This window comes from Crocuta crocuta, unplaced genomic scaffold (assembly GCF_008692635.1).
Source record: "Crocuta crocuta isolate KB4526 unplaced genomic scaffold, BGI_CrCroc_1.0 scaffold180, whole genome shotgun sequence".
Lineage (NCBI taxonomy): Eukaryota > Metazoa > Chordata > Mammalia > Carnivora > Hyaenidae > Crocuta > Crocuta crocuta.
In genome coordinates this window covers 5,339,733-5,363,631 of record NW_027527549.1, presented here as the reverse complement: position 1 = coordinate 5,363,631, position 23,899 = coordinate 5,339,733, and the positions used below count along the sequence as shown (strand labels likewise).

The 23,899-nt window shown below is 44.2% G+C and overlaps 1 protein-coding gene and 1 long non-coding RNA gene across 2 annotated transcripts in view; one reads left to right on the top strand and one right to left on the bottom strand.

The window, feature by feature from the left end:
* TBX15 (T-box transcription factor 15) overlaps positions 1-16,692 on the top strand; it is a 102,107-nt gene extending 85,415 nt beyond the window's left edge. The window contains exons 7-8 of the mRNA XM_077768039.1: positions 4,667-4,764; positions 15,908-16,692. Coding sequence (XP_077624165.1) covers positions 4,667-4,764; positions 15,908-16,692 — 883 coding nt within the window. The remainder of the gene's footprint in view (positions 1-4,666; positions 4,765-15,907) is intronic.
* LOC144234712 (uncharacterized) lies at positions 9,093-16,230 on the bottom strand. Its single transcript, XR_013336048.1, has 2 exons — positions 15,976-16,230; positions 9,093-9,269 (listed from the first exon to the last, which is right to left on the bottom strand). It is a non-coding gene; the product is annotated as an uncharacterized LOC144234712 (long non-coding RNA).
* Positions 16,693-23,899: the final 7,207 nt, after the last annotated feature.

The following is a 23,899-nucleotide window of genomic DNA, read 5'->3' as shown; positions in this document are numbered from 1 at the left end:
CATGCTGTCAGTGTCAGGCTGGAGCCCAGAACCATGAGATCATGACATGAGCCAAAATCAAGAGTCAGAAGCTTAACCCACTGAACCACCCAGGCGCCCTACACTCTCTTCTCTTTCTGTTAAACAGGACACTCCTAAATTATGGTAAAGACCTTGTGCTCTTTTTTGTCTTTGAATCTCCTGAACCTGGCATATTTACTGTTTGGAAAACTTCTTTATGACTTCAAAACCCCATCTCTGTAATTCTTGTCTGCCTGTTATTGACAGATGGCCGATGGCCTTATCAATCCCTAGGATATGTTCCCTTTGTTACCAGAATCACCATCAAATAGTTTGGGAAGAGTTAAAAGTCAGAACTACAGAGAAAATAAATAGAAGAATCATAAAAAGCAACCCTCTTTCTCAACACAAATAAGAAAACAGAAAGTCTGCATCAATGTGCTACCTAATAGGTCCATGAAAGTGGTTATAATTGTTGTTATAACTATCAAATATTTGATGAACTTCAAAGAGGGGCAATCCCACATTCTATTTTTATTTTTTCTATATAAATATTTATTTGTTTATTTATTTTTTAATAGTTTATTGTCAAGTTGGTTTTCATATAACACCCAGTGCTCATCCCCACAAGTGACCTCCTCCATGCCCATCACCTCCCTCCCGACCCCCCCCCCATCAGTCCTCAGTTTGTTTTTTTAATGAGAAGTTTGGAAGAAAAGCTCTTTGCAGTCTGGCTTTTTTTTTTTTTCACATCAGTTGATCTTGAGGCATCATCTATTCGCAAAAGAGATCTTCGGCTTGCTTCCTCTCCTTCCTTTTCTCCCTCTTCTTGAGCACATTCTGTTGGTTTGGCCAGTGAGCAGACTGAAAAGTCTAAAGAGAAGAGGCCTGGAAATCAGAGAAATGATTCCAGCCAAAGCACTGAACAAAGGGGGTTAGATATGGCCTCTCGTGTCACTGGAGCAAATGAGGAAAAGTAAGCAAGAGGGGGGCACTTGCCAATATGATTGTCTCTGATTGGAAACCTCAGACATGACATCAGGTCTCTGGTGAGCAGCAGACCCAGAGAGGCCTGCCATGTGGAACATGTTAATGACGTGAGGTTACCTAAGACTGCTTTTTTTTTCTTTAAATCTGTGAGACAATGAATTCACTTTTAAGAACCTTAAGATAAAATTTTACAAAACCAGCATATAATGGTGATGAATAAGTAAACAATGTTTTATGCATGATAAACTTTGAATCAACGTCCAAGTGGCTGAAGATGTTAATGGGTAGTTGGCAAAGACTCTTGTAAAAGAAGATGAGGGTAGAAATGGCTGGCCCCTGGATAGAGGACTCAGACTGTTGCAGGTCAGAAATTCCGTGACTGGAACAGAAGAAACCAAAGGAAAAGTGAAACCCCTCTGGGACCTGAGTCAAGAACGGCACAAACAGCTATGGAAACAAGTCCCACGTCTCTAATACTAAAAGGAATCCTTTTGTCTTTGGAGTCCTGATTTTCCATCAAGTTATTTTTCTAAGTTTTAGGCTAGCTAAAGTTCATGAAACAAAGGCTCAGTAATAAAACATAGGGTGAAAATTTACTCCTTTATTTATGAATTCAGCATGTGTAGATTGAGATCTTACAGGCAATAGGCATCATGTGAAGCACTGGGATACAGAGAAACATGGGATCCAAAGTAGACGTGCTAGTGGTGGAGAGGGTTGGGTTACCTGGAATGTATCTTGTCATGGCCCATCACCCGAGCCTGATACATAGAACTAGTACTTTCTAACAATTAGATCTATCCAGTGAAGCTTAATGGAGTTCGAGGACAAATAAGATGTGGCATATAGTAAACAAATAGAATTAATTTTTCTAAAAGGAGATATGCTTTGAAATTATAAATATTTCAGGAAGTATATAGGACAATTCTATGAGGGATGGATCCACAGCAAAGTGGGGAAGGATGTGTGGTCTTAGTCACTGTTTTTCAGTAGTCATACCTCCCCCCCACCATCAAAATAAATCTTGTGACCGACTCCTGGACTGGATGGACCATGGCTGTGTCCACATGTGGCATCTTGTACATTACATTCTTAACAGCTAAGGAAAGTCTTCCTGATGGGGATGTGGAAATTGGCACGGTCACCATTTACTCATTGGTAATGGAACCAGAGGGTAAAAGTCATATCAGAGATTTCAGCCCAGGGTCAGAAAGAACTTTCTAACATCTGTTAGAAAACTGAATATTTCCTTAGGAAATACTCCAACTAAGGCTGAATAGCCATCCAAGATGGCATCACAGAAAGTAGAAGTAGGTGATACCCAGGAACTTTCCCAATTTTTTTATTAAAAAAATTTTTAATGTTTATTTCTGAGAGAGAAAGAGAGACAGAGCATGAGCAGGGAAGGGACAGAGACAGAGAGTGAGACATGGAATCCAAAGAAGACTCCAGGCTCTGAGCAGTCAGCACAGAGCCCGACACAGGGCTCGAACTCACAAACCGCAAGATCATGACCTGAGCCGAAGTCAGATGCTTAACCGACTGAGCCACCCAGGTGCCTCAACTTCCCCAATTTTTAAACCTATTGACTCCATGACTCAGTCTTTCAGGTGGATTTTAGATTTGGACAGATGGGCAAATGGCCACTATCTTGTATAGAGTTGACTGCTTAAATAAAATCATGGATACCTTTGCCAGTCTTTTTGCCTGTTATGAAAATGAAATAAAATTTTTTTTTGTATTTCTTTAATAAATACAATATTGGCAGTATATCAGTGTGTTACTGTTACTTCAGTCGTTTGTCACTTTATTAGGAAATGAGAAAGGACTGTTCTTTGTCCTTGAGCTAATATTTTGCCCCTTGTTAGTACATGTTCCTGGGAAGAATGGACTCGGAGGTGGAAAACAAAGGTCTTGCCATTTGCAGTGAGCCTGCCATGCCATTAGAGGGAATCCTAAAATGTTCTGGTGCGTGGCCAGCATTCCAGAGCAAGGCAGTGAGATCTAGGCCCGGCCTATCTCTTTCTTATAATCATCAAAGCTCGGCATGCCTTCATCTGCCTATCCCCTTATTATTGTGAACTCCCTAATAGCCTGCTCTCTTTCTCTCCACAAATAGCTTCATGTACTGTATTCAGCATTGATGTAGGTGACTATGTGGACATGTCTTCTATTCCTACTTTTAACAGATTAACAGCTAATAAACACCATGCAACACCCTCTCTTCTCAACCTCTTCTAAAAATACAGAGTTTGATTTGCCAACATCGGTGTATTTAAAGCCTCCAAGATTCCAGGGAAGACTTTAGAAAGTTAGCTGTGCAAGGAAGGCCTGTTCAGAGGGGAAATTTTCCAACACAAAGAGCCCATCAGTGTATCAGCAGCTCATCTGAGAAGAACCTCAGGGGATCTTATAGTCATTTATAAGGAAAGAATATTTGTTCTCTTAAAATAAAACTTCTCACTTTATTCTTGGTCTGCAGGGCTAAAGAGAACTCTGGAAATGTACTGCTTAGGGAGTGGGACAGGCAGTGTGTTTTCATCTTAAGAGCGAAAGCTTGTCTTTTCCAGGAAGGGATGCCATGTTACTTCTAGTAACTTTGAAATGAAAGGACTGTCACCTCCTTTTCTCTACCCTTCTTGTCCTGCCTGCCTTGTAGCCTCTGAACTTCCTTTCCCTCCACTTAGAACTGAAGCAATTAGTTTTAAAGAAAAGTCAATAATCAGAAGCTGTGTTCAAAGCTTTAAACAAAGCCCCAACCAGTACTCTGTTCCGAGGACATGGAATTAGCAAGAATATGTTTTGAGATAACTTGGTTATGTTGAAATGATGCCCATCAGCACCTCATAAATATGGCAGAGAGAGAATTTACTGAAGGGTAAAGTAGGCACTATGTGCATATTTCAATTAACGGAACCTCCAGTATCAATGAAACAGAAGCCTAATGTATTTTACAAATACCGGATGCTTCCTGAGGTCTGACTGTCTCAAGTAAATGACCCTCAATGACCAGATTGATTATTAGATTATAAAATACAGATAAATATTTACAGAAATGTCTTGGCTTTTTTGCTTGAGGTATAATTTCTGGGACCAGCCACTTTTTTTGCCTTCAGGTGGGTGTTTTTTGATGCAACAGAAACTCAAGTGTATATGCCCTGCTTGCCTCTGTTGATTTAAGGAGACTTTATAGCCACAGCGATTTGACAATTTCATTGACTCCACATACTCACTGATGGACTTGGGGCAGTCTGTGTCAGTGCACTGTGGTAATGATAATGACATCGTCTTGTGCTAGAGAAACAGTCAGTGCTACTTCCCGTTCAACTACATTCATGATTTTAGTGACCTTGACATCTAACATTTAAGTTTTTTTCAAGCAGACCACACCTCCTTTGAAGAAAGCTCAGAGCAGAAATCCATCATAGTTATGACACACTTGCAAATAATCTGAATTGGGCTAATTTCTTTTTCTTTTCACATTTCAGTGTCATCTGTACCTTGTGCTCTTCCAGACTGATTCCCTCCTCCCCTCTCCCCACCACTGCCCCATTGGTGATATCTCTTAGTGCCTATGTCTATACCACTTGTCAGACAAACCACCTCAGATTTTTAAAAAGCCAGTGCATTTCTTGGCATTATTTACAACTACCTTTGTTGGTTCTTCTCTCTGCAGAACTGGACTGGAAGCCATCATGGAGACTTACGCATTCTGGAGACCCCCTGTGCGTACACTCACCTTTGAGGATTTCACCACCATGCAAAAGCAGCAAGGTAAAGTCCCAGGGCATGGCCTCTGCTTAGCGATGGTGCCAAGGAGAGAGTGGGAGAACTGAATATAGCACATCTGGCCCCATGCCAAGCCATGAGTTACACCCGTTCTTCTAGAACGAAGAGTACTTGGTGGCTCTGTAAATAACCGGAACGTAACCACTTGTGCAGACAAGCCCGTTCCAGAGGCAGCTCGCTGTCCCATTCCTAAAAGCAGGGTTATGTTCATGATTACGAAGGTAGTGAAATTATTTCTATCCCTGAGCATTCACACAACCCTCGGTATTCTAAGAGATCTTCATAAGAATTTCATTTATTCCTCATGGCAGCATTATCAGCTTTCTTATTCTAGTTTTGTAGATGAGAAAAAACTCGGCCCTAACAACAGCAAGGAATTGCTCAGGTCTGACTATGAGGGAGCTGCTGCAAGCCCCTCAGAAGCTTGCGACTTGTGTTCGCTTACATGGAACATTGCCTGTCTCAGGTTCATGGGCTGGGTGGACTTCTTCTTTGCACGGTCTGTGCTTTTCTTCCAGCTTCTCCCTTCTCTGGCAGCGCCGGTCGGGAAGCCTGTGGCCTGTGCACAGAGGGCTCGTGGACTGACCTCAACTCCTTTCCTCAGTCCCACCAGTGGCTCTTCCCAGCGCAGCCCCCGTTCACCTGGGGAAGCCTCCCACAGTGTCAGACGCTTTATGAGTCTCCCTCTCCAACCTCCTCCTGCCCCAGAGTGGCACCCATCAAAATTACAAAGCGTATTAGGTTCTGCCACATGGCTGCCCATTAATAGAATTCTAAGTTTTGAAATTGTGGCTCTGCCAGGTGGGAGACGTTTCTAGGACTTGATACTACATTAGATCACATTCCCTCCCAGGGGAGCTTCCGGTGGCTTGCACACTAAGTTAGGTTCTGTAACCTAAATTATTGAGCTCTCTCAGGTTGTAAGATAAAGTGATTGAAAGCATAGGGTCTGGGGTCAGATGACTTGGGTTAGGTTCTTCCTGGCTTTGTGACCATAGCCAAGTCCCCAATCCTTTCTGATACATAGTTTTCTCATGTGCAAAATGGAAGAATAGAAGAGAATTTTTGTGAGGATTAAATGAGACAATGGAAAAAGGGAGCACTCACGACATGCTAGCTCTCGTGGTGGTGGTGGTGGTCATCATCACTACCCCTCTCTGTCCCTGTACATGGGTACCTGAGAGGCAGGTGCATCAGGGACAAGAGATACTGACTTCTGATTAGTAATTATTTAAAACATGATTGACCTTCATAGGGATCTGGTGAGGCAAGTAATACAGAATTCCCATCTCTCCCTCTCTCTCCTTTATAACTGGAGGAGAAATGGAAGTCCTCTGCATGAAGCAGCCTGCTTCTCATAATCCTGTGACACAAGAAGGATCAACACATCTTCAGGGTGTTGCTATTGCTTTGAGGCTCTCATGCCCTTATGAGGCAGAGGTATTCTGATAGTTGGGAAATCTGGGTCTCCATCTTGGATGGCCGCTAACTCTTTATACCCTTAGGCAAGTTACTTCTAGTGAATGTTTTCCTCACCTACCAAAGAGGGGTAATTTTTTGTGAGATAATTAACGTAAGCATGCTTCATAAAGGAACATGTGTCATTTTCATGCAAAGACACTTGATCCTGTTTGTTTCTGAGGTGACTCCTTGCTTCTCTGCCCTTGCTTTCCTTGTTGATTTCCCAAGCTCTAGCTAAGCAAGAGTTTGTACCATGAAGGCTGGTGTGAGGATGTTGGCAGGGATATTGCCACTTCTTGAGAGCAGGCGTTGGTGGTGACATTGTGTTCACTGCTGTGTTCTCAAGAACTGTCATAGGGCCTGGCCCCCAGGAAGTACCTAATGAACAATGCCAAGTGAGGTCACTTGGTGGCACTGTGGCTCAGGTAGGCAGGGTCACTGTCTGATGCATGTACTTGGAGCACAAGCATTTAATATGTGTGTAGCTGTGGAGTGATGGCTGGGATTGGCAACCTGTATTTTAGCAGCACGTGGGGCCATTAGGCAGGTGCAGGCACAGGGAACTGGTGTGAGTTGCTTAGGTGTGAAGCATGGCCAGTTTCACTGTTTTTTTTTTTTATTTTTTTCTTGTGTTTTATTTATTTCTGAGAGAGAGACACAGCATGATCAGGGGAGGGTCAGAAAGAGAGGGAGACACAGAATCCAAAACTGGCTTCAGGCTTCGAGCTAGCTGTCAGCACAGAGCCCGACGCGGGGCTCGAACCCACGAACCCTGAGATCATGACCTGAGCCGAAGTCGGATGCTCAACCGACTGAGCCACCAGGCGCCCCAGTTTCACTGTGTTTCTACTGAAAATTTATCCATGTGATAAATTTATTGTTGACACTTGGAAAACAATGGTTTAAGAGGAACTAGACTTTCAAAGCAAAATGTCACACTTATTTAGTGAGTCCATTTTTTATTGGTTGGGGGGGATGAACTTGTAATTATTAGATTCATATGGTAGTGGGATAGGGCTAGAGGAAAAGCCAAAATTCTATTCAGTTGTTTAATTGGAATCCATTTTTGAACTATACACTGAATTTGATCCAGAGTCTCATTATTTACAAATATGTGGCTTGGTTTCCTGACATTAACAAAGGACATAAAAGAGACAACATTCACTCCCTCCTCCATTAAGAACTAAGAGTTGCAGTAGCTCTGGACAGTATCACTCATAAAATGAAGAAAAGAGACATAGTCATCTGTGTTGCACTGTCTTGTGTCTTAGAAGAAGTAGAGAGTGATGAACTTCTGGTGGAAACTTCAGTGGAGACTGATCTGGTAGTATTCCCTTTTGGTGAAGAGAGTATTGGCCGTGTTGACACCAAACTCCACGAAATGACTGACTTACCTAGTGTCCATATAACCTCACTGCTTCAGACACATGAATGTCTGGCATGTCAGATACATGGCCTGAAGACTGTTTTCTGCTGCTGCTGCTGCTGCTGCTGCTGCTGCTGCTGCTGCTGGAGGCTAGACTCTTCTGTCTGAATGAGGTTAAGGATGCCTTTTTCATCCCATCCTTGCCATCATTTTTATTTCTTTTTAATTTTTTAAATGTTTATTTATTTTTGAGAGAGAGACAAAGCACAAGCCGGGGAGGGACAGAGAGAGAGGAAGGCACAAAATCTGAAACAGACTCCAGGTTCTGAGCTAGCTATCAGCACAGAGCCCGAAGTGGGGCCAGAACCCACAAACCACAAGATCCTGAACTGAGCCAAAGTCAGATGCTTAACCCACTGAGCCACCCAGGCACCCCTATTTCTCTTTAACTAAGACCCATTTGTTGATAAAATTTCAAGGAAAGCTCTTAGTTGAATTAGCCATAGTTTTGCAAAAACCCAAATCCTTCTATTAAAAAAAATATATTGAATGGCTATTCTATATAGTTGTTTTCTCCTATGGAGAAGAATGCATGGGATTCATTATACTCTGCCTTTTACACAAAGAGAAGCCAAGGCACAGAGCAGTCTACTAACATATCTGCCAGTAAATGGTGGCAGAACTGAGTTGAGGATTCCAAAGTGCATCTCCATCTGGAGAGGGCAGTTTCCTCTCCATTAGACCACATTTGACTTCTTCATTCTTACTTACTAGAGCTTTGATTTTCCATGACACTTTTTTTTTTAAGTTAACACTTCCAATTGATGTTTTCTTGGNCTCTTAGTTGAATTAGCCATAGTTTTGCAAAAACCCAAATCCTTCTATTAAAAAAAATATATTGAATGGCTATTCTATATAGTTGTTTTCTCCTATGGAGAAGAATGCATGGGATTCATTATACTCTGCCTTTTACACAAAGAGAAGCCAAGGCACAGAGCAGTCTACTAACATATCTGCCAGTAAATGGTGGCAGAACTGAGTTGAGGATTCCAAAGTGCATCTCCATCTGGAGAGGGCAGTTTCCTCTCCATTAGACCACATTTGACTTCTTCATTCTTACTTACTAGAGCTTTGATTTTCCACGACACTTTTTTTTTAAGTTAACACTTCCAATTGAGTGCTCCAACACTCATTTACAGTTAATGCTCCAACGCCTTGAGCATTAACTGTAAATACGCCGATATTTTATTTTTATGAAGTCAAGTGTATGGAAGTGTATGGTCTTACCTTCAGATGTCTTCATTTAGAATCAGCAAGGGAGTTTATAGGTTTGGGGAGTCTGGAGATGGGAATTCTATTTCAGGAGTGGCTTCTGCCTGAACACTCATAGTGGCAGGGACAAAATGAACTAACCAAGTAAGTGATGCTTCAGGATGTTGACTGAGGGAACACAGACAAGAGAAGAAAAAAGAAATAAGAGCCCAGGTCAGTTACAGTCAAGTGCAGTCCCCTTGTTCTGATGATATATACAGTGGAGCTGTTTGTAGGGCCCAAACTGAAAGCACTTTTGGGAGCACCGTCCGTCTCGAAGGGGCTGACAACTCTTGTACCAAAAAGGAACCATCTTGGACCAGTGACACCAGAGCTGGCATTCCATCTCCATCTGTGGAAATAAGGAGACCTGCCGTTTATGAAACCCTCCCTTCTCCTCAAATGGTAGCAGACATCACTAGAAAAGATTCCAATACCATTGGGTCTTTTAAATTTTGTCAGGCAGTTAAAAGGATATGGGCATCCCTGTTGGTGCTGGGCTTTTCATCAGTCTGATTGGTAACGTTTAGAGGTTGGTCCTAGAAAGGGATCAGATACTGAGAAATTCAAACCAGTAAAACACAGGGAAAGGGGGACAGTTCAAGGGACAGCTTGTCTTTGAATTACTGTGGATCACTCTAATGATTCAGAGATGGCTACTTATGCAGATCTTATTGATCATGGAGATGAGGAAAGATGGCTATGAGGAGGTCATGACAGGGATTGGAGGGTATCTCAACTCAGTCCACTAAAACAGTTAGTGGGGGCATATATTTTGTTTAGTCCCAAAGCCCCTGATGCTCAATGTGTCCAAAATGGAGTGCACTGATTTACTTCACAGACTTGGCGCCCTCTTCTGGGGGAAGGACACCACTATAATCCTGGGTGTTTCCCTCCTTCCTTCCCCACCGTAGGCAGCCCTCATCACCAAGTTCTGGAGTCTGTCCACACCTCTAACCTCCCTTGCCACCACCCTGCTTCAGGCTCCTGCCTGACTTCATCCTCAGGCCCTCATGGTGGTAACTTAACTGCCAGCAGCTGTAGACCTATATCTTCTTAAGTTTCAATGTGAAGGAAAGGGTCATGTGACCCTCTTATGGTTTCTAGCAAAATCTCTGAGTCTCATTGACTCAAACTGCATCATCCCTGAACCAATCACTGTGGTCGGGATGGGGAATATGATGTGTGAACTGTCCAGCTCTTAGAAAACAAACCAGTTCATGGAAAGTGAAAAACCAGGGCCAGCCCACCTAGACAAGGTAGGTGGTAGGTGTGAAACAGGGTCTTCCAGGAAACAGAGCCTCAGAACCCAAAGGACCAATGTGAAAAATGAGAATTGGGTGAATATATTAAAAACTAGATTAGGGGCGGGGCACCTGGGTGGCTTAGTTGGTTAAGCGTCTGACTTTCGCTTAGGTCATGATCTCGCGGTTCGTGGGTTCCGGCCCCAAGTCGGGCTCTGTGCTGACTGCAAGCTCAGAGCCTGGAGCCTGTTTCAGTCTGTGACTCCCTCTCTCTCTGACCCTCCTCTGTTCACGCTGTCTCTCTCTCTCTCTCCTAGAAGTGAATAAAACATTAAAAAACAAACAAACAAACAAACAAAAACTAGATGAGGGGCACCTGGGTGACTCAGTTAAGCATCCAACTTCAGCTCAGGTCATTATCTCACGGTTGGTGGGTTTGAGCCCCACATTGGGCTCTCTGCTATCAGCGCTGAGCCTGCTTCTGATCTTTTGTCTCCCTCTCTCTATGCCCCTCCCCCATCTCAAAAATAAATAAACATTTTTAAAAAAGGAAGAGGTTTGGATCTATGTATATCTTCAAACTTTAGGGAGAAGGATGCATTAGGAGTCTTTCTAAGATTGAAGCCACACAATTCGTATTAGCACTATAATGTTTCACATTTGCATTTTAAGAAGGACTCTCATTTCAACTAAGGATAATTCCTTAGTAGGGAGGAACAGACTTGTGATCCTTAACTTTATGGCTTCTGGGTTTATTCCATGGGATCAGTCCATAGGATGCTGGCATTTTACCTTTTCCCTGTTTGAATGCCTCAAAGGCGGCTACTCTGGGACACAGTGATTCTACATTCTTCAAGGGCCACATGCCACCAAGTTATATGAGAGACAAGTTTGGCTTGTGGAACCAAGTAATTACATGGAAATTTATTCCTTACTAGCCTAGATGGGGTCTTGTTTTTACTGTTTTTCAAATTTTTTTGGGGGGGGGGAAGCACAACAAAACAAGCCCAAAAGGAAACTGTATGTGAAAGCCTCCATATTACAATCTGGAAGTGATCAATTTAAAGATGCAAAAGTCAGCAGGTTTGGTCTTCAGGATTTTTCATGGTCACATTTTACTTGTCTTCATGGTACACAAGTATATTCTAGGTTATTGTCCTCGTATGGAATCGCTGCTAAACATGTATTCTTCTCGGTTCTTTTGGCTGTGAGCCTTGAATATTGGAACCAGTTAATGTTGAATACGAATTTCAATGACTACCTCCTCACTTGGGTCCCTGGATGAAACAAGATGCAGGGAGGTGGGGTGGGTGGGGGATTGGTCCTGGAATACCAGAGTTCTCAGCTACTTAGGGCATTACATTTTAATCACCTCTCAGACATGGATTAAGACCTCTGAGGTCAGTGGGAAAGACACCAACCTACCTATGTTCAATTCTGCTTGCTTGATCTGAGAATAGAGATGCTAGGCATCAGATTTCCATTCTGGGCAGGGGTGAGGCGAGAGGGAAAGATAGTTCAGAGAGGAGACAGAGCTGCTTTAGCCTTTGGGAGTATGGGCTTAGCGGGCTCCATGGTCACGGGCTCAGTGCTCCATCATTTGCAGTCATGGAGGCTCCCCCCAGCTCGTGACATCCAGGCATCTAGCCGTGACATAGGCTCACCAGTGCGTGGGGAGCCTGAGGTGCTCAGCTCCATGAACACAAGCCGACACCCGAGAGTCTCCCCATAAGAACCCAAATGTCCTGGGGCGCCTGGGTGGCTTAGTCGGTTAAGCGTCCGACTTTCGCTTAGGTCATGATCTCGCGGTTCGTGGGTTCGAGCCCCGCTTCGGGCTCTATGCTGACTGCCAGCTCAGAGCCTGGAGCCTGTTTCAGAGTCTGTATCTCCCTCTCTCTCTGACCCTCCCCTGCTCACGCAGTCTCTCTCTCTCTCTCCTAGAAATAAATAAAAAATATTAAAAAAAAAAGAACCCAAATGTCCTAGGATTCCTTTCTCCTTCTTCCACTCCTTCTTCACTTATAGAAGGGAAGAGAAGAGGAAATAAGTATTTAATTCCTTTGTACACTTGGCATCTCCTGTTTCTCGAAACATCCCTACAAAGGGAGATACTCAAAATTCCATGTATATCGAGAGAGGCTAACTTGCAAGGTCCCATAATCAGTAAGACGGCCAGCCAATCCGAAACTCTATAGTCCATGATCGTCTGCTAAATAAAGTTTAAATCAAGGCCCTTGAAGCATTCAGGAGCTGGCAGGTACAGAGGGGTGAGGCAAGAATGCTATACAAGAAAGGGAGGGATGCTTTTCTTTGAGAGGCAGCTCTGACCCCTGTGGATCAGCATGGCCTGGCTTCCTGCTCTGCCCTAGCTCTTCTATGATGAGAGGCCTCAAGGCGGCCAAGTGTTGAAATGCACAGGGAGGCCAGCCTGCCTCCTTCTGCTTATTTAGCACTTGGCTGGCACTCCCGATCTTGTTTAACAGCTGACAAGCTGTTAGATCGTAAGAGAGAAAAGGCTTCTCAGTATCTCGGTTTGCTTCTCTGCAAAATGAGTACCGCAGTCTTCTCGTTCTGGGTGGACTTTGAAAAATAGCTGTTATTTGTATTGAGTGCTCTAAGTGTGTAGGAACATGTCTTCAAAGTGAATGGAAGCAATGTGACCTTCTCTTGGACAGGCTTGCTCCCCGGCTTCAAACACTAGTTCACGTGGGGGCTCCCACCCCCTGAAACTCAGCAGGCCACCAAGTCTCATTTCCAGTGAGTGTCATTTAAAAGCCAAAGCAAGCTGACTACAAACTTTTTAACATGTACCTCTCATCTGTTCAGCAGAAATCCCTGTAACTTGTTAATAGTTCCCTCTTATTTTTTGTAGTGAAACCAATTGAGGCCTTAAATCAGTACCATTCGTTCCATCGTGGGCCATCTGAGAAAACCATTTAGAGTTGTAAAAAGTCATCTGCTCCATCCTGCACTTCTTGCTGCAGGGCGAGGGCCAGTGCCTGTCGTAGCGTACCCGCAACAGGACAGTGCAGTGTGCCAAACAGGGGGTCTCTTCGGGGACCACATAAAACCAGATATGGGAGAGCGGGATGGACTTTCAGAGAGAGGAGACCAGATACATATCCCATAAAACACAAATCTCTTTACAGCTGGAGTCAAGTTTCTCCATTTGTGCCACAGCACTCATTTCACTGCAGCTCATACTGGTTCAAGTGGAAGAGGAGGAAAATGGATGTAGGATGTCGCTTGCAGAAAATGAATCTCTGAACTTCCCCAGGAGGCCCAATTGGCTCGGCCACTCAGTGGCCCAAAAACAAGGAGTGGGAGATGTTCTTCCTCGCCCCTCTCTGCTGTCCTCTTCCAAAACTCCTTTATTTCAAAAGGATTCCTCAAAAAGTACTTGTTTTTGGCTGTTCACACTTTTGTGTAAGCTTCATCCTCAGACACAGATATGATTCTGACAAGAATAGTTAGAAGCCTATCAGTTTGAGATGCTCTTTCACAGATGAGGAGAATGAGGAGGCACCGCGCATTGCCCGTGGTCATGGGCTGGGTGGAGGCCAGCGGACCTAGAATTAGTCTGGGTCTTCTTCCTACCATGGTCAGCTGCTGGCTTACTTCTCCCAGGGGTATTTACGATGTTGGCCTTACCTCAGTTTGTGGGATAAAAATCTTTTCACCAAGTCTCTTAAAGGAATTTAAGCCATGAAGAAGAAACAAAGAAGGAGAGTTTCCTGAAATGACTCTAAAGGTAGCTACTGTGTGTAGTTCTACCTTGGAAGTTCATTGGGGTAATTTTTTTTTTTTTGACCAAGAAAGAGATGATAGTGGTTGGATTTTGTAAAAATTTAACTCTGACAAAACTGTTAACAGGAGCTAAGTGTGTACTTCCAGTCAATACTACTACCGCATCTGTACGCGTAAGCTGAGGCTAAAAATCAACTTTGGGTTTCTCTTTGAGGTGTCTGCCTCTCAGTGTGCACATCTGGGCCCTCCTCCCTGGCACACCTGGATGGTTCCTCTGGATCCCAATGTCTCTGGAATTCTGCTGGCTTTCTTCACATTTCTCTCACTGATAAAAACCTTATTCCTGTTCCTTCCCACTTAAAATGTCCTTTAGCCTTTTATAGCAGCTCAAGTTCCTCACACCAGGCTCGCAGGGGATCAGGGGCTCTCAAACAACTCTGGGAAATTCCCAAGCTTGCCCTGAGGGAGGGGTTCCATCATGGGAGGGTCGCTATGGAGGACACAGCAGCCCTCCCACAATAGAACTTGAATGAAAGGTCCAGCAGCCCCAGCAGTCACCACTGCCAGTGGGCAAGGCAAGAAGTCGCTGGTACCCTGCTGCTTCCTAGCCCTGGGAAAGGAGAGGCTTGGAAAGGCCATTTTTTGGCTTCTGAGAACATAGTTGAAGTAGGTCGGGTTGAACTGGCCCTTCATCTGTTGGTGCCTCAGCCACCAATCCAGTTCTAAAAGCTACATGTCAGAGGAGCAACTCTTTCAAGGAGATGAAAGGGACCTGGGGTTCCTCTAACCTCTCTACTAGCAAGCAGCATCGGTCTCAGAAATGCACATTCTCAGGCCCTGCCCCAGACCTGTAGAATCAGAAACTCAGGGTGGTAGGTGGGGAGGATCAGCAATCTATTTCGGCAAGCCTTCCAGGTGATTTTCACGGCCCTTAAAGTTTAAGAATTGCTATTCTGGGTACTTTGAAGTAAGGAATTTGAGTTCCATCATTGGTTTTCATTCCCTGGCTGTACATTAGAATCATTTGATTATTGTTTAGTTGGTCTGGGGTGGGATCCTGAAACTTAAAGCTTATAGATTCTCCTAACTTACCTAGTTCAATTTCTCATCTTCTAGATATAGAAACAAACCCAGAGAAGATAAGGAATGTGCTCAGGGTGAGCTGGGGGTTAGTGTGGCAGAGCTGTGAGGACACAGATCTCCTGACTTTGGGACCTGTCTGAACTCTTACCTCACAAATATCCCAAATCCACAGACTACATTTACAGTCTTTTTTCCGGTCTCTAAGACTGGACAGGCTCTTACCAAGGGAGATTAGCAGACCCTCTGGATTATAATGAGTTAGTTACAGGTTAGCTTTGCTTTATGCTAACCTAGCTCTTCCGGTTGTACTCATAGTATCTTTCATATGACAGAACTTCAGCCCAGTGCCTCCCTTCCTACCTCCTGGGCCCCTCTGCTCAGCCCTCCCAGGCCTCAACCTTGACCCAATACCCCATTTCCTCTGTGGGTACGGTCCTGAGATTTGGTATGCTGTGTTTTGACCTGGAAGACTACATATGGTAAAGTCAGCAACAGTCCCAGGTGAAAACACACATTTAACGCCTTTCCACTGAGAACGGGGGGTGGGTGGTGGGTGGGAGGGGCAGTTTCATGGATGGATTTTAATGTTGATTACCAGAGGTCTTACTGGAAAGTGAATTTGATGGTGAGAAATGGCAAAGTGAATATTGGAAGGGCTTATTATTATTATTTTTAAAAAGACTTCAAAGGCACTTATACACAGAAACAGAAGTTTAGTGTTCTTTTGTGTTACCCCCCTTTTTTTGGTGTGTGTGTGTGTGTCCACAGATAGAATCGCTTAGGTCTGCTGAGTTAAGGGAAAGCTACGGTTCTGTACAAATCAGCCCGTCTTGCACATTTGAGGATACGTCCTGCAAGGCTTGCATCCGGCCTGGACGGGCCTCTGTCTCAATGGTACTTACCTTTTATTTTTCAGGGGGCAGCACAGGCACTTCCCCCACCACCTCCAGCACTGGGACACCGTCCCCTTCAGCCTCGTCTCACCTTTTATCTCCATCCTGTTCTCCTCCGACATTTCACCTGGCCCCCAACACTTTCAACGTGGGCTGTCGAGAGAGCCAGCTGTGCAATCTCAACCTCTCCGATTACCCACCGTGCGCCCGCAGCAACATGGCAGCCTTGCAGAGCTACCCGGGGCTGAGTGACAGTGGCTACAACAGGCTCCAGAGTGGCACCGCTTCAGCCACCCAGCCCTCGGAAACCTTCATGCCTCAGAGGACTCCATCCCTGATCTCAGGAATACCGACTCCTCCCTCGTTGCCTAGCAACAGCAAGATGGAAGCCTACGGTGGCCAGCTGGGGTCCTTCCCCACTTCCCAGTTCCAGTACGTCATGCAGGCTGGCAATGCCGCCTCTAGCTCCTCGTCACCACACATGTTTGGGGGCAGCCACATGCAGCAGAGCTCCTATAACGCCTTCTCGCTCCACAACCCTTACAATCTGTATGGATACAATTTCCCCACTTCTCCCAGGCTAGCCGCCAGCCCGGAAAAACTGAGCGCCTCTCAAAGCACTTTACTCTGTTCTTCTCCTTCCAACGGGGCCTTTGGTGAGAGGCAGTACCTGCCCACGGGGATGGAGCACGGCATGCACATGATCAGCCCTTCGCCCAACAACCAGCAGGCGACCAACCCCTGTGACGGCCGGCAGTACGGGGCGGTGCCAGGCTCCTCCTCCCAGATGTCGGTGCACATGGTGTAAGGGCCCTCCGAACGCCCGGCGCAGGGCCGCATAGGCTCCGTGGGCAGATCCTCCTCTCCGGGAGCCCAACGCCTTTGAAGAATGGGAACTGTGTATTTGTTTTGTTTTTTATTTTTATTTTTTTTCTGGAGGAGGAAAGCACATCCCTAAGAACAACAAAAGACATTGAAGCCACTGAAGGATACATACAATCACCTCCGACGCAGTGGCCATTCTCCTGCCTTCCCAAACCTTAGTTTTCTAAAACGTTGTCTACTCCAGAGTGGCCTTTGAAGAAACTGAATAACCCTTTTATAATAATGTTAAGGGAGATGCTAGCATGTAGCAGCCATAAAAAGTTACCCCCACACAAATACAGACCTACCTACCTACACACACACACACACACACACACACACACACACACACCCTTGCATGCATGCACGCACACATCTATATTCACACACAAACTCTTACATACACCAACACACACACACACACACACACACACACACACACTGACTTGGAACTGGGTGAACTCTGTGGAGGGGGGCCCAGACGGGTGCTTTCACCAAGAACCGGTCTATGTACCACGCTAGATGGACTGGGCCAGCAGTAGCTGCCAACCTTTGTCCCCTGCAGCTTACCCTGTTTCTGGAATGAACCGTGTAGCCTGGAACCCCCTCCTATCCACGAGGACGGACAGACACCACCACTACAACGGGACTTGGCTTCCTGAAAAAGATGGCTTTTGAACTTTGGCTCTCCTCACTCGGCGAGCTGTCGCTGACGGTCCCAGCGGTACCTGTGGAAAGGGAGTAAGAGCAGCCGAACGAAAAAGGAAGAGAAGGAGTATAGTGGGCAAGAGAGAGGCGGAGAGCGAGACTGAGAGAGGAAGTGTGAGCAATGGTGAGAGTTATAACGCACCGAGGAAATTGGTTTGGGTTTGTTTCTCCCTGTCCCCCCTACAGGTTATAGAGAGAATCGTGGCGTTACTGAGGAGGAAACGTCTCTGGGACACTGGGCAGAGTCGGGGCACTGGAGAGGACCCGGGCAAGGAATGCACGTGGATCCCACTGCTCTGACCTCCGTGATCCGGAAGAGGGGTGCGCTNCCTCTGTGAGCCCTGCAGAACCGTATCAGGTGAGGCTGGCCCGAGCTCTTTGTTCCTTGTCTGTTCATTTCCAGCCAACCTTTCATTTGGCTTTTGGGGAGGCGGGGGGGGGGGGGGGGGGGGGAACAGAAGGAATGTGAAGAAGGAAGGGTGTTATAATCCCGACAGATGATACCAAGAGCAGAGGCGACAAATCGAGGCCTGGTCTTCCACACGCCAGATCCAGACACCTGACCTGGATTGCCTGCCCCGTGGCCCCCGGGGCAGGAGAAATCCAGTCACGTTCCAGAGAATTGCAGATGGGCCTTTCTGCATCCTTCCACCTGCCCTTAGAGCTCCATTTTTATCAAATAGTTTATTGCATTTTGAAGTTTTGGGTTTTTTCCTTCATCTTTCCCTTCCCCTTCAAATCCTTTAATGTTAAGAAAACAAGTGAAGTTTGGTGCAAGCTGAACTTTTTAAGTGGTGTGGAAATGCAAATAATACCAAGTAAAGTAATACAGATATTATTAAGATTTTTGGTTTTGAGGTGTTGTAGATAAATGTATTTATGTGCCTAGCGGGGAATCCAATATTATGAATATTAAAAAAAAGGGGGCAATAAAAAGGGTATGTAAAATATGTATGAAGTAAAGGTGTATAAAAAAATGTGCCCTTATGCACGGAACTGTTTCTAAGTGCCAAGCACAGAAAGCCGCTAAATAAAATCTTTGCAATTGTTTCCTGCGTGTTTGTATGGAAAAAATGGTCTATGCATTTACATTATGTTTTGTAATAAGCACAGCACTGTCATCTATATCACTTAACATGAACTCTGAATAGACCTCACAAAGTAGATATTACCATGCTTATTGTATGGTTGGTAGCTGAGCTCCAGAGAAGTTGAGAGGATTATCCGGGATCACACAGTCTGTCAGAGAGGAACCAGGACTTGAAATCAGGTCTGACTCTAGTGGGATGTTCGCTCTCTCATATTAGCTGCAGTTGCCAGTGAGTCTAGCAGCGATCCTTGTCCTGGCTCCGTGCCCTGCGTTATACCGTTCTTTACATGATCATCTCATCTCAGCCTCCCACCATTCTGTGAGACATTATTTTGATCATCCTTTCATAGATCTGGAGACAAGTGTTAAAAAGATTCAGTACTTGATTAAAGCCCTCGGGTAGCAAGTGGTTGAGCTGGCCACGTGACCTCAGGGTCCTGCAGAGCCCCAGCTGTCCCATAAAGCACTTGGGCAATCAGGAAAGAAGTTATATCCTGAGGGAGTGAGGGGAGAGTGCCTCTAGGGCTGTTTAATCATAAATGTATACTCTCCCCTTTTAATGCACTGCCACAGCACCGGAGGCGTGATTTTGAGTTCCCATGCACCAAATGACTTATAAGAGACTAATAAAGTGCCTTGGGCTGTTCCACTTATAAACGCTTCCCCATATTCTCTTATTTGAGCCTCATAGTGTCCAAGAACAGACAGGGAGGGTAGGAAGTATTTTTGCAAATGGGAGACGAGGGTTCTTAAAGTTGTGACCCACCTGTAACTCAAAGTGGCTGGGAAGCAGCAGAGCCCAAACTCGAAATCCCCTGCCCTCCCTCTATCCTGGACCATTTTCGGTAGACAGTGACAGTGGGAGCCCACTGACCCATTTCATCAGGGCTTGATTTGGGGTGTCAGGGTGTCCAATACACACACATTCATTGGAAATGGAGCTTGCTTTGGGGAGAATAAAAACTTCAGTCGATCATTGCACGGTTTTATAAATAACTTCCAAGACTGGCATGGTAGTTAATTCCATTAGCTATCCCATGGTTGCTGAAATAACTGGGACAATGGCTAGATCTCCAATCTCCATGGATTGTGGGCATGCCTATCTCCAGACTTAAATAGGCACTATTTACTTGGAAATCTTGCAGTCAACCCTTGGCTTCATAATGGTGGGCAGAAAACAGCTACATATAAAGCTTACAGTTATTTCTTTCTGATTTAGCAGCATACCAAATATTATCAACTGGCCTAATAGCGTTTGAGGTTTTAGGTAACAGATAATCATAATATGCCAGGGAGCAAACGTTACATAAAAATTTCCCTACTTCCACTGAACAGTAAATAATAATTTCAATAATCATTCAAGAGTGTTAATTACAGAAACTTCCCATAATTTGTATTAATTAGAACAGTCCAAATCAATTACATCTCAATTATGGCATATGTTTCTATCTATAAATGAGAAAGTTAAATGGGATAAAGAATTGCCAAGACTATGCTCTACCCAGTTCTCTTTAAGTAATGGTGAGAATTCATTATAACTGGCATGCTGATTACATATATACAAAGAGCTAGTAGAAAGCTATTCTGTTCTCATCCATGTTTCTGGAGGAAAGGCTGTCTTGTTCGTCTTTGCACCCTAGGGAAGTTTGTGACCCAGTATAGAATCTCAATACATAGTCATTCTTCTGCTGAATTTGTTGACCAAACCCATTTTTCAAGGATAGGGCAAAATGGTTGCATGGCTGAATTCTCATTGACTCCAAATGAATGGGTCCAAATTAACAAAGATTTATTCTTCATATGGTATTCCATGGAAGATTAATGTAAATTTAATTTCAATACTAGCCCACCAGGATCCACTATACATAATGGAGTAAAAAGGAAAAAAATGCATGTCATAGTTTCTTTCTTCAAACGGTTTGCTTTTCAGGCAGTCATGCACCTTGTGGGGCAAATGATCTAAAAAACTAAAAATTCAGAGAAGATGCTCAGTGTAAGAAGGTGAGGTTGGAAATGTTTTCACTGGTTGAGCTTTGAATGATACTCAGAATTTTATAGAAGGAATGATGGGTTAAGAAGTAACTTTAACTTAAAGGTCAATAAAATAAGTTTTGGAGGAAAAAAATGATAGCATCTCAATTCAAACCTAATGATTTAATAAAACAAGACATTCAGACCCTTCTTGTAGCCTATAGACTAATACCGTCTTCTATGAAATCTTTTATCATTAGTGGGAGTACAGAGGTTGAGATGAAAGGCCAGAGCTTCTTGGCTGATGCTAGATGTTTGATTTATTGCTTAGCACTTGGAGGATTTCTGAGAAGCTCCGCTGCACCAATTTGCATCCAGTAAACTAAAGGAGAGTTGTCCTCCTGAGGAGCCCCAGCCATAAAGATACATTTTCACAAAACTTTTGTACTTATGATTGTCAGTCAGAGATCTGATTTCCAGAGAGGGCCATGCCTGTGACAGCTTCATTCATTCATCTTGTTCAATTTCAATAAGCATGTATTTCATGCCCATTCTGTGTCTAGCACTGCCCTGGACATGAGGAGGCAGAGGTGAACAATTAGACACGTTCCTGCCATTGAGGAGTTCATGGTCTGGTGAGAGACTGCTATGGGATATGTGAGCAAACAAATGAATAATGTGATTTCAGGCTGCAAGAATTATTCTGAGGTAATTACAAATAATAAGAATGTTCGAGAGTCATTGGAGAATGAGGATGGAGACTCCTTTAAATAGGGTTTTCTAAGGAGATGACATTTGAGCAAGTACAAATGCAGAAGTTGCCTCAGAATCTGCTTCTCCAACTTACACCGAGGGCAGCCATATCCTTACTGTAAGATGGGCCCTGCTAGTCTTGCATCCGCTGAAGCTGGGTATTTTTATTCTTCCCAGGGCTTTGTAGTATCATCCCTTATTTGCTGAAGCCTGGTTGCTGGACTTCTTGGACTGGGGCCATTCAGAGACTCCTCAAATCTAAAACTATCTTCTACATGGCCGCAATAATGTCCTATTAAAATGACTTCCTTGGCCGAGGAGAGTCATCCCTTCTCTCTGACTTTGTTAAAAGGCTAAAACAAATGATCAATCAATTAATTACTACAATTAATTAAAAAGTATTAAATATGGCTTGGTATTCTATAATTTTCTCAGAGCTATTCTATGTAATATGGAGATGTAGAAAGTGTCTACCTTCACAAAAATTTCAACTTAGTTGAGGAGTCAAGATAATATGCATGTGAAACAGTGAACAGTGAAAGTATTATATTTATGGTGAAGACCATGTAATCTGTAGAAGTTTAGAAGGAAACACATTTTTATTGAGTTTTTATTACATGTTATGCATTGTGCAAGTTTATCCTATAACCTTGCAACTACCCTACAGAATTTGTATTTCAATCCTTATTTTATAGATGGGGAAATAGACACTCATAGAGGTTAACAATGTGCACAAAATCACAGAGCTAATGAAGAACAAAGACAGGGCTCCAGCCCAGGTCTTTCGACTACTGTTTCTCTGAAAGTGAGATTCAAGGGGACTATAGTAAAGAGAGAAGTGTTCATGGAGAAGGCTGAATTTGAATCATTGTTTGAAGAACTGGCAACCGTGTGAACTGAGGAGAGGGGTGTCAGGGTGTGAGCGTGGGAAGCAGGACATTAAGACAAGTATTTTCTATATGGGACAATGAGTTATGGCGGTTGGCAGTGGAGAGAGGATGTTCACCTTCTTAAGTCAAATCTCAAATCTCTTAAGTCAAACATTCTCCCTCCTGCTCCTGGTACCATGAGTCTGGATTTCCTTTTCGTATGTGAGCTGTCCTGGCTCTGTAACGTGGGCAATTCAGGATTTCCTCCAGTGTCTCAGTGGGAGCCTTCATCCCGAAAAGAACCAGTGGGGGCTGGGAGGTGACAGAGGAGTCAGGCTGCATCCCCCAACCCTGCCAGGGTCCCCTAGGCAAAACTTACTGCCACAGTCCGAGCGTCGAGCTGGGCACAGAGCCCCTTGCTCCTCCAGCCAGCCATTCAGTGCCACGTGGGACTGTGAAAGGAGATCTTGCTGTTTAAGGCCGAGAAAACATTCATCATGTTTTCCCTCTTAGCTCATTTTACTGCTCATAGCACTCATCTTTTATGGGCCAGCCTAACAACATTTCCCACTTCAGATGTGTCCTACTCACACGTTCTGCTTTTATTAGACTTTACTGCAGGCCCTGCAGAGGCACGGAAAACCAAAAAGGTTTTGAGTCCTTTTTAGTAGTTTCACCCAGGGAAGCTGAAACAGACAAAGGGGACTGTCAGAGGACTGCCAGGTCAACCCTTCAGCAGTTCTCATGCTAGGAGACATTTCTGGGGTCCATGAAGAGGATTTGTGGACTCTTCCCCTTCTTGCCACATTGCACATCATTCCTCCATCCATGGGCAGGGAAAGCCCCTCCTAAGTTGTCTCTGGATGATGTAACAGCTACACTCTCAAATAGTAATGCATTATTGCTGATTTCTCATTCATCTCGTCATCCAACGTGGGCTTCCTGGTTAGGTGGCTTTCCTCCAAGCTGTGATTCCAGGAACCGGGCTCCTTCCAGGCTCTGCTATCTTCAACACATAAGCTTGGTACCTCCCTATTCAAGGTAGCAGATGGAGAAAGAATGGAAACTGGAACATGGAAGATATTTATAAATCAGGCCTGGAACTGGTTATGACTTCCTCTTGATTTGTAGTTTGAACTCCATTTGCCACACCTACCTGCAGAAGAAGCTGGGAAATACAGTCTAGTTGAGTGCCTAGGGAGAAAAGGAAACAGATTTGGTAGCTATCAGGGAGATAAGCACCTGAGTGATCTAGACTCACTATCTGTTCTTCCTGTAAACCCAGCTGGTAAAGGGAAGTCTAACTTCTAGTCCCAGCTTCTTGAATGTTTGGCAAAACTATCTGGAGCATTTGTCATTATGTCCCTAGTTCATCAGTAAGATGTATCTTTCAGTATGAGTTCTTTGCCATTCTCTTAGAACATCTTGAGGATTTATGCAACATAGAATGAGCTTTTCCCATGTGGTAATAGCTATAGAACAAGAAACATTTATCAAGTGCTTATTATTACATATCAGCAATATTATTATTATTATTATTGTGCTCATATAATAGATAAGAGAAAAATTACAGAGGTTAAGAATCTTACACAAGGTCACACTCAAGCCGTCCCACTAAGAGTTTGCACTATTAATTACTATAAGTTAGTCAATTTACAGCAGGCTTTTTGTTTCTATATTTATTTACTTGGGCAAAATGCTGAGAATACTATAGGTAAGTCATATTCCCTGCCCTAAGAAAGTTTACAGTATAGAAGGAA